The 11,599-nt window shown below is 40.7% G+C and overlaps 1 protein-coding gene across 2 annotated transcripts in view; it reads right to left on the minus strand.

The window, feature by feature from the left end:
• PAPOLG (poly(A) polymerase gamma) overlaps positions 1-11,599 on the minus strand; it is a 41,763-nt gene that overhangs the window by 27,999 nt on the left and 2,165 nt on the right. For both annotated transcript variants that reach the window (XM_010377570.1, XM_030921557.1), the window contains exons 2-5: positions 9,743-9,904; positions 7,634-7,700; positions 1,192-1,273; positions 851-960 (exon numbers count right to left, since the gene is read on the minus strand). In XM_010377570.1, the coding sequence (XP_010375872.1) occupies positions 851-960; positions 1,192-1,273; positions 7,634-7,700; positions 9,743-9,904 (421 nt within the window). The remainder of the gene's footprint in view (positions 1-850; positions 961-1,191; positions 1,274-7,633; positions 7,701-9,742; positions 9,905-11,599) is intronic.

The following is an 11,599-nucleotide window of genomic DNA, read 5'->3' on the forward strand; positions in this document are numbered from 1 at the left end:
AGCTGCTATCATCTGGGTACTTATAATTTCTTGAGTCTAAACTGAAAACTGATTATTTAGAAAGGCTACTAGGGTTAGAAATTTTAAAATAATGAGAGCTCATGATTTATATATTAAAAATTTAATTAATACAGTTGAGATTAGTAGAAATAATGCTTTTCTGAGTCTTCCTTAACTCCCCAACCTAACAAATTCTTAACTTCCTTGTCTAAAAAATTCCCAGATTCCCCAAATACCACAGATTCTTTGACCTTCACCTTATTCTAGCACTTCAGAATGCATTAACACTGTTTTGTTTATTTAGTTCACATAACCCCCCTTCAATAAACAATGTCAGGTTTATTATTGTATCTGTAAGACTAATGACAGCATCTAACAAATTACTGGTGCTGAAATTTTATTTGCTGAATGAATGGCTAGATATACACATATAAAGAGTTACTAACTGAACCTTACACATAATAGCACTCATCATTTGATATGTATCAATCATTATTGGCTATTACAGTAAATGGTTTATGTAAATATCTCATCAATACTCAAAAACCTTATAAAAAAGTTATTACCACATCTCCATTTTACAGATTGGGAAACAGGCTCAGAGGATTACGTTACCTGACCAAGATCTAGGAGCCATTATGTAGTAGATTAGATCTAGACGCCAACTCAAGTCTGTATAACTCTAAGGCCCATGTTCTTAATCATCATTTAATCATCACTTATTAAAGTTACTCTTATTAAATATCTCCTGATAGTAACTTAGGAGGTATTTCAATAGTCTTAAGCCCTAGCTTTTATAGATATTTGTTCTAATCTAAATTCTAAATATTAAATGCCAGAGGATACTTACTCTTAAGTTTCTAATGCCATCTTGATGTTTCAATTTTTCAAAAAAAGACTGAAAAAAATCAGATCTCTCCACATGTCTTGGAGCTACACAAAGTGCATCAATGTCAGCTCCTGTAAATTAAAGCAGTTCTTAAGAAGAATATATTATGTGTTATATTTTTTGTTAAAGTACACTCAAACATATGCACAGAAGAAAGCATGGAAGCTGAGTACAAGAAAATGTTAACAATGATTAGCTGTAAGTACTGAAATAATGGGAACTTTGTTCTCCTGTATTTTCTAATTATGAACAAGAGTTTGTCATTGAATGTTCTTAGCACTAGAACACAGAAAAGCAGTTACCTTTGGTGTGTACTCCAAGCCTATAGGATCCAAACGTGAAAATTTTACCACCAACAGTAGCCACAACAGAAGGTGGGAGGTTCTAAAATAAAATTAAGCAGAAGACATTCAATTATTCAAATTATTTAGCATAAAAGTCACCTCAATGTTGGCTGCGCGTGGTAGCTCATACCTGTAATCCCAGCACTTTGGGAGGCTGAGGCCAGCGGATCACCTGAGGTCAGGAGTTTGAGACCAGCCTGGCCAACATGGCAAAACCCCTTCTCTACTAGGAATACAAAAGTTAGCTGGGCCTGGTGGTGGGCGCCTGTAATCCTAGCTACTTGGTAGGCTGAGGCAGGAGAATCACTTGAACCTGGGAGGTGGAGGTTGCAGTGAGCCGAGATCATGCCATTGCACTCCAGCCTGGGGAACAAGAGTGAAACTCCACCTCAAAAAATTTAAAAAAAAAAATCACCATAATGTCTACTGGCCTTTATTGAGCAAATGATTAGACTTGTCAACTTTGTCAAGATTAGACTTGTAAAAGTACTTCACAGATCCTCTGACTGTGATTTGAAGTAGTAGGGGTATTACCAGAGGGAAGACAAAACAAATTCACCCCCACAACACATGCATACATCTCTCTCTGCAGAAAAGCTTTTCTTTTTAATCACTTGACCATACATGTCCCTTCCAATTGCCTGTCTTTCGCTTCATCACTCTTTTGGTAGTCACCAAGGAACTCTCACCAAACTAATGTGCTTTCAGCTCTCTAAAACATAATACTCTTGGCCAATCCATATCCCCTTTAGTTTTTGTGACAGGTATGTTTAATTTCTCGATTCTAGCTCTACAACCTTTCTGTAAGAACGGGGTCATTCCTGACATGATCTCCTTATGAGAGCTATTCCAACAAGCTTAATTAACATTTCTTGGATTATAACATAATTAAAATGCTACCTTTTGGCTGGGCATGGTCATGTCTGTAATCCCAGCACTTTGGGAGACTGAGGCAAGAGAACCACTTGTGTCCAGTTCAAGACCAGCCTGGGCAACACAATGAGACTCCATCTCTACAAAAAATAAAAAATTAGCTGGGCATGGTGGTGTGTGCCTCTAGTCCCAGCTACTAGGGAGGTTGCGATGGGAGGACTGCTTGAGCCCAGGAGGTTGAGCCTCAGCAAGAGTGAAACCCTACCTCAAAAAAAAAGAAAGAAAAAAAGCTAATTTTCGCCTCCCTTCAGAGCCAATTCCAAAAGCCCATCGGATATTCACTCAAGTATCCTGATCCACTTCAATATCCAGCCTCAAGCAAGCAAAAAAATTCATTCCAATGCTAACAGATATTGCTTCTGAGTTCTCTATTTTTGTTCCTCATTATCCTCACTGCCCAAACCTTTTCCTTCTTCTTGGCTTACCAATTCTTGGCTTATACCCTCAAATTTGTGGCCTCCCTTCTATTCAACGAATACTTCCCTAATTCTAGGTTATTTAACGGCATCCTAAACTACCCTCTAATGAATCTTCCTTTTCTCTTTCACTATCTTGTATAAAATTCACTGGCTGATGTTCTTAAATTACTCTATTAAATATAGCTGTTCTACTCAAAAGTTGCCAATGCCTTCTTCTCTAACTACTGAGGTAAGGATCCTTGGGCCTGTTGTTGAAAATCTCCATATGTTCCTAGGGATCTTTCTTGCTTTCTTATCTTCCTTTCTGAAGCTTCAACTACCAACCAACCAACCAACATGGTCACAGAATCCAGCCTCCTTTCCACTGCATTTGCCATTGTCCCTGCCTCAAGTGCTTGCCCATCCTCTCTGGGCATCTTTGGTTTTTTGTTTTTTTTTTAAAAAAAAAGATGGGAGATGGGGTCTCACTGTATTGCCCAGGCTGAAGTGAGCACAGGAGTGTGATCTTAGCTCACCGCAGCCTCAAACTACTGAGCACAAAATATTCCTCCTGCCTTGGCTTCCAGAGTATCTGAGACTATAGGCATATACCACTGCGCCTGGATAATTTTTAAATAATTTTTGTAAAGATGGGGTCTTGCTTTGTTGCCCAGGCTGGTCTCAAGTTCCTGTTTTTAAGCGATCCCCCTGTCTCGGCCTCCCAAAGTGTTGAGATCACAGGCATGAGCCACAGTATCCAGCTTCTGGGTATCAGTATTATCCACTTTTGGAAGTTCACTTCAAGTTCCACCTCTTCCATGAAGCCTTCCCTGGTTATCCTTACCCCCTAACAAGCTTTTTTTTTCCTGTGTGCTCTCTGCCCTTAAAATTCTTAAATTCCTTTTTGCTATATTTACTGACTTTTGTGGTATGTAAAATCGTATTTCATATTTAATCTTTAATCATATTTAAATTTCTCAAAGTTAAGAACTTTGTCTACTACTTCTCTGTATTATCTCACAATGCCCAGTACAAGTTGTGAAGAATAATATGTGCTGATTAACTTCACCTTGAATAAAAGTATCTATATAATAGGATATTATGCTTAACGCCTCTGTGTAATGAATATTAACGTTCAGAGTATCACAAATAATTTTATAGCTAAAAAGAAGTCAGTAAATTTTATTAATCAGATTTTTTAAAGAGACAGAGTCTCGTTATGTTGCCAGGCTGGCCTTGAACTCTTGGGCTCAAGATCTTCCTGCTTCAGCCTCCTGAGTAGCTGGGACTACAGGCATGTACCACTATGCCCAGGAATCTATAAATTTATTCATAATTAACATGAATGAAATGGACAGATAAGCCAGGACCTTAAAAAAACTTTTAGTTCACATTTCTACTTTGAGAAGTCTGATTCTTGTATGATTTATGAGAAAGTGATATGCTAAATCACAGTTTGCCACGGCCATAGTATCTAACTAAAATTATTTGATCTGGGGTTCTATACTATTTAAAGGTTAAATATCCCAATTGTGTATGGATTCAAATCATCTTTGATTGAACCCACATCCTTCAGTTACTTTCCAAAGTAAAATATACATAAAGAGAATTATAGGCTGTGAGTGGTGGCTCTTGCCTGCAATCCTAACACTGCGGGAGGCTGAGGTGAAAGGTTCACTTGAGCTCAAGAGTTCAAGATCAGCCTGGGCAACACAGTGAGACCTCATGACTTTTTTTTTAATTTGAAAAAAAAAGAGAGAATTATAGGTTGGGCATGGTTGCGACTCATGCCTGTAATCTCAACACTTTGGGAAGCCAAGGCAGGAGGATCACTTGAGTACAAGAGTTTGAGGCCAGCCTGGGCAACATGGCAAGACCCTATCTCTACAAAAAAAAAAAAGTAGCTGGGCATCAGGATGTGTACCTGTAGTCTCTGCTACTTGGGGGGCTGGGGTGGGAGGACTGCTTGAGCCCAGGAGTTTGAGGCTGTAGTGAGCCACGATTATGCATGCCACTGCACTACAGCTTGGGAGACAGAGATCCTTCCCGCATTCCCCCACATGAAAGAGGCAATTATAATTCACATAGAAAAATGACCTCATCTGCTCAATGGAAGATGTTAACTTTTTTTTTTTTTAATTGCTTGTGACTAGAATTTCACCTACTCAGAATTTGACTCATCCAATAACTTCAACTATTGATAACCCTGCTGAGTTCAGAAATGAGGCAGACGGCCTTTTGTCAACAAAAGTAAACAGCATAAAGACCATGTTAAACTCAATGACTGTAGTCTTTAAGAGACTCAACTTTATTCTGAGCCCACTGTTTAAAGCTGTAAAAGAAAGAATTCTAGATCGGGTGTGGTGGCTCATGCCTATAATCCTAGCACTTTGGGAGGCCAAGGCGGGTGGATTGCTTGAACTCAGAAGTTTGACACCAGCGTGGCCAACATGGCAAAACCCCGTCTCTATCAAAAATACAAAAATTATCCAGGCATGGTGGCGCATGCCTGTGGTCCCAGCTATGCAGGAGGGCTGTTGGAGCCTGGGAGGCGGAGGTTGCAGTGAGCTGAGATCGCGCCACTGTATTCCAGCCTGGGTGACGGAGTGAGACTCCCATCTCCAAAAAAAAAAAAAAAAAAACAATTCTGCAGGTGTTTACCTAATTTCTAAATCCATGCAGATTAAGGGGCAGAAAGGGACTTTACAGGTAGACACACTGACAACTGTGAGACGTTACCTTTCAACTGATTGCTGTTAGAGCAAAGATGGGAAAACTATGAAACACAAAAACCTTAAAATGTAACAGTATTGTCTACCTAGCGATGAAGCAAATGGTATCACCCAGTTGAACATTCTCTCCCTCATTCTGGTACAGCCAGTAAAATAATCTTCACAGTGGCGATTCTCAGACAACAATAAAAATTCAATTGTGAGGCTGGGCACGGTGGCTCACACCTGTAAGTCAAGAGCCGAGGTGAGATTGTGCCACTGCACTACAGCCTGGGTGACACAGCGAGACTCTGCTTCCAAAAAAAAAATAATAATAAATAAAATTTAGGCTGGGCGCAGTGGCTCACGCCTGTAATCCCAGCACTGTGGGAGGCTGAGGCAGGTGGATCACTTTGGGAGGCCAAAGAGAACGGATCACTTGAGGTCAGGAGTTCGAGACCAGCCTGGCCAACATGGTGAAACCCCATCTCTACTAAAAATACAAAAATTAGCTGGTGGCATGGTGGCATGCACCTGTAATCCCAGCTACTTGGGAGGCTAAGACAGGAGAATCGCTTGAACCTGGGAGGTAGAGGTTGCTGTGAGCTGAGATCTCACCACTGCACTCCAGCCAGGGCGACAGAGCAAGATTATGTATCAAAACAAAAACAAAAATAATTATATTCAAAATACAGTTGGCCTTCCATAGCTGCAGGTTCCATATCTGCAGATTCAACCAATTGTGCACGGATAAAAAATACTGGGGGGAAAAAGTCATAAAAAATAAAGCAAATTTAGGCAAGGCGCAGTGGCTCATGCCTGTAATTCCAGCACTTTGGAAGGCTGAGGTCGGAGGACTGCTGGAAACCAGGAGTTTGAGACCAGCCTGGGTAATATAGTAAGACTCTTGTCTCTACAAAAAATAATGAAGAAAATAAGCCAAGCACAATTGTGCATTCCTGCAGTTACAGCTATTCAGGAGGCTGAGGTGGGAGGATCACTTGAGCTCAGGAGTTTGAGACTGCAGTGACCTATATAACTGTGCCACTGTACTGCAGCCTGGGTGACAGAGGGAGATTCTATCTATAAAAAAAATAAAATAAAATTTATGGCCGGGCATGGTGGCTCATGCCTGTAATGCCAGCACTTGGGGAGGCTGAGGTGAGATTGTGCCACCGCACTACAGCCTGGGCGACAGAGCAAGACTCTGTCTCCAAAAAAAAAAAAAATAATAATAAATAAAATTTAGGCTGGGCGCAGTGGCTCATGCCTGTAATCCCAGCACTGTGGGAGGCTGAAGCAGGTGGATCACCTGAGATCAGGAGTTCAAGACCAGCCTGGTCAACATGATGAAACCACGTCTCTACTAAAAATACAAAAATTACTCCGGAGTGGTGGTACACGCCTGTAGTCCCAGCTACTCAGGAGGTTGAGGCAAGAGAATCGCTTGAACCTGGGAGGAGTAGGTTGCAGTGAGCCAATATTGCGCCACTGTACTCCAGCCTGGGCGAAAGAGTGAGATTCCATCTCAAAAAAAAAAAAAAAATTAAACATGCTAATAAAAAAAAATTACAGTGACAACTATTTACATAGCATTAACATTGTATTAGATATTTTAAGTAATCTAGAAATGATTGAAAGTATGCAAAAGGATATGAAAGGGTAACATGCAAATATGTACTATATTATTTTATATAAGGAACCTGAGCATCCACAGATTTTAGTATCTTTGGAGGTCACAGAACCAATCCCCCGGAGGATACCAAGGGAGGACCGCACTACACAAAGCAGGAAAATGTAATCAATTCCAGGGGAAAAATAGTTAAGCTACAGGAGGGGAAAAGAGTTCTGTAGTTATAAATTAGTTTGCAAATTCCTATGTCTTAGGAACCAAGCAGGTAGGCAAATAAGGGAATCCCACATGAGAAACATAGTAACTGCTCAACTAACCACCTTGCAAAGAAAACAGGGAGTGGTGGGGGCCATGAGGCAATGGAAGATAGGAGCCCAATCCCCTTAAAGCCTCTTCCTGCTGTGCACAAAGGCAGGCCCAGCATTGCCAGATCTAATACTTTATAAAGACAGTTGAAATGTGATTTTTAAGTAAAATCTGATATTTGGCCTACTACATACAAGTCAAACAAGACAATTATGTGGACTCACAGCTATATATTGGCTACTTCTGGGTAAATCCTCATCTACTTAGAAATTCAACCGTCTAGACCAGTTCATTCCTATGTATACCAGACAGCCAAGCTTTGATGTATTTCAGATACTTCTCAACACCTGCATCTTATTGCCAGGATGAATGACCAAGATATAATAAAAACAATAATTCCACATAGTTTAGAATCTTACCTTACTCTCACTGACATCAGAAATCCATTCTTTTACTAAATTGTTCAATTTACCAAGAACCACTAGCCTAAAAAAAAAAACAAAAAGGCTTCAGATTAAAATGAACAAACAGTATTTTTAAAAACCCATATAGGCAATACCCTTTGTGTTGATATTAGGGTAAAACCAAAACATACATGCAATAATGCTATCACATCTATTGACACAGGGCCATCTCTTTGGCATTCTTAGATACTTCACAGTGTCAAAGAGGTGATAAATCTGATTACAATATTTTAGTTTTTGAGCTATGTTCAAAATTCAAAAAGCCTAATAAAAACCATAAAATTGCCTTTAATGAGGCTCTAAAGGCCTAGTGAATTGTCAATTTTCTTGGCTTTACTATGGAATTAATTCAATTCAATGTGGTAATAGAAGCTAGAATTGCTAGTAATACGTCTCTGACTAATTAAAATGGGCAAACTAATTACTGGCTAATTTCTGTCTAATAGTATTAAAGAAGTTTAGTATTATTAAAACAAACTTATAACCAATGGCATAAATTAATCCACATTTAGAAGAGAAAAGCAGGGTTTAACACATCCCAAAGAAGGCCAGGTGCAGTGGCTCAGGCCTTTAATCACAGAACTTTGGGAGGCTGAGGTGGGAAGATCACGAGGTCAGGAGATCGACACCATCCTGGCTAACACGGTGAAATCCCGTCTCTACTAAAAATACAAAAAAAATTAGCTGGCCGTGGCGGCATGCGCCTGTAGTCCCAGCTGCTGGGGAGGCTGAGGCAACAGAATGGCGTGAATCTGGGAGGCGAAGCTTGCAGTGAGCCAAGATCATGCCACTGCACTCCAGCCTCGGTGACATAGCAAGACTCTGTCTCAAAAAAAAAAAAAAAAAAAAAAAAGACATCCCAAAGATAACATGCAAAACTGAACTTCTGTCCAAATTTACTCCTTCAAGGTGCTGAGACCAAAAATCTTGGCCATCATCCTTGACCTCTCTCACACACACATTCCAGTCATTACACTCTAAGAACCCTATCTTTAAAATATATCCAGATTTCTACTTTTTATTACCTCTATGACCATCCTCCAGGTTCTAGCCACCATTATTTCCTCCTGGGGCTATTATAATTGCTAGATAACTGGTTTCTCTGCTCTGCCCTTGCACTTCTCTTAAGATTACTCTCAATACAGCAGCCAGAGTGACTGTTAAAACTTTTTTAAAGTCCAGTCATGTCAATCTTCTTCTCAAAACTCTAATAGCTTCTCACTTCACTCAGAATAAACCAAACCTTGACAACACCTTACAAGGTCCTAAGAGCTCTTGCCCTCCAAGCTCCTTCCCACCTTGCTTTCTGCAAGCCTGTATTTTCCTGCTTCCTCAATACTGATACCCAGGGTATCTTGCTATGTACTCTTCAAATACACCACTTCAAGAGTTCTGCCTAGAACACTTTTCCCTCAGATAGACACATGGCTCCTTCTTTCATCTTTAAATATTCCCTTAAATGTGACTTTCTCAATGAGGCTTTCCCTGAAACCTCTACCCCCTCAGCTTTTTCTCAGTAGCACTTATCATGTATAATATTACTCACGAGTGTAATACTGATATTATTGATGACAAATCTCTTCCTCTAACCCCTACCTAAAATGTAAGCTCCAAGAGGGCCAAGACTTTTCTTTTTGTCATTTCTGCACCTGTATGTAGAGACATAGTAGGTATTCAATATGTTCGTAGAATTAATGATTAAACAATGCACTGTCGCCGGGCGCGGTGGCTCAAGCCTGTAATCCCAGCACTTTGGGAGGCCGAGGAGGGCGGATCACGAGGTCAGGAGATCGAGACCATCCTGGCTAACACGGTGAAACCCCGTCTCTACTAAAAAAATACAAAAAACTAGCCGGGCGAGGTGGCGGGCGCCTGTAGTCCCAGCTACTCGGGAGGCTGAGGCAGGAGAATGGCGTAAACCCGGGAGGCGGAGTTTGCAGTGAGCTGAGATCTGGCCACTGCACTCCAGCCTGGGTGACAGAGCGAGACTCCTTCTCAAAAAAAAAAAAAAAAAAAAAAAAAAACAATGCACTGTCAAATATTTTATGGTTTTCAGTGACACACCTGTGGTTCAATTCTTCCTCATCTTCAAACACTCCAAATGGTTTCATGGCGTCAATTAATTTCTGTGTGTAAATATGATCAATTTCTTTAGGACACGCCAAACTAATTGGAGAGGTAATTCCATAATGCTTTTGTTGACACTGGCTGTCCAGCACGGTGTTTCTGTTCAAGAAAATAAGAAAAACGAAACAACAGAAAAAATTTAAAGTATATATCATACTGATACATTGAATCTCTCAATCTACTCATGTTAATTCAGTTACCTTAAAAGTTTACTTAGTACTAACAGTGGGGGCAGATACTTTCTTTTAAAGGAAAAAAGGGTATTTTATGTTTATGTTTATGAAGGGGCTATTCATACTGCCTGCAGCTTTCATGGTTAGGATGTCTTTTCAAGCCAAACGCAGCATGTGTTGGCATCAAGACAATTGTACCAACACCACTCAGCTGAAACCCAGAGTTTGATTGGGATTTGTGCCAGGGCCACCTCCACTACCCTGCAGACTTAAGTCAAGTACCATCCAGATTCTAGAATCTTTGAAAAGCAGTCAACCACTTGAAAGAAAGCTTTTAGTAAAAACAATGGGGTTTTTTCCCCCAGGAAAGAAACGAAAACATCCCATTAGAAGGTCCTTGTGAAATAATCTGGCTTTTAAAAAGAAATCACAATTAGATTTGTCCTTGGGAAACCTAGGTCAACATCCTCTGCTTGAATCAGAGTTTACAGTCCTAGTATTTTGCAACTCTAGTTAATTATTCTCTTCATTTTAGACTGGTACCCATACCATCTTCACATTGAAATAAAATTCTTTACACTACTGGCAATCTTTTGGAAGATACATGAGCCACCCTCTAAAGATCTTAGCCATCAGGAAACTACGGTCTTGAACAACAGAAGTTCTGAGATTTTTTTTTTTTTTTTTTTTTTTTTTTGAGATGGAGTCTCCCTCTGTCTCCCAGGCTGAAGTGCACTAGGGAGATCTCAGCTCACTGCAACCTCCACCTCTTGGGTTCAAACAATTCTCCTGCCTCAGCCTCCCAAGTAGCTGGGATTACAGGAGTGTGCCACCACACCCAGCTAATTTTTGTATTGGTAGTAGAGATGGAGTTTCGCTATGTTGGCCAGGCTGGTCTCGAACTCCTGACCTCAGGTGATCCACCAGTCTCAGCCTCCCACAGTGCTGGGATCACAGGCGTGAGCCACTGCGCTCGACCAACTGAAGTTCTGAGATTTTGAGTTTACACAAACTAATTAACTTCAAAATAAATTCTGGGACCAACAGAGGTTGACAAAACTTTTAATTTTGCTATGAAAGTGCAAACATACACACTAAACAACCAACGCTACCATTTGTCTCCACCATGTTCCACGAAGGGCCAGTAACACCAAGAGTAAGAATGTAATCTCAGAATCAGAATCAACCTTTCCAGTTAAATAAATTAGCCCCGTAAAAAGTAACACACTATAGAGATCGTTTAATTGTTTTTGGATTTTAACTTGTCAAAACACTGTCTTACCCCTACTAAGTGCAGAGTAAGGCACGCTCTTTAGATAAGGATCTCATTAGAGGCCAGGCGTGGTGGCTCATGCCTGTAATCCCAGTACTCTGGGAGGCCGAGGTGGGTGGATTACCTGAGGTCAGAAGCTCAAGACCAACCTGGACAACATGGTGAAACCCCGTCTCTACTGAAAATACAAAAAATTAGACGGGCGTGGTGGCGGACGTCTGTAATCCCAGCTACTTGGGAGGCTGAGGCAGGAGATTCGCTTGAACCCAGGAGGTGGAGGTTGCAGTGAACTGAGATCGCACCACTGCACTCCAGTCTGGGCAACAAGAGCGAAACTCCGTCTCAAAA

The sequence above is a fragment of the Rhinopithecus roxellana genome, chromosome 17 (assembly GCF_007565055.1).
Source record: "Rhinopithecus roxellana isolate Shanxi Qingling chromosome 17, ASM756505v1, whole genome shotgun sequence".
NCBI lineage: Eukaryota > Metazoa > Chordata > Mammalia > Primates > Cercopithecidae > Rhinopithecus > Rhinopithecus roxellana.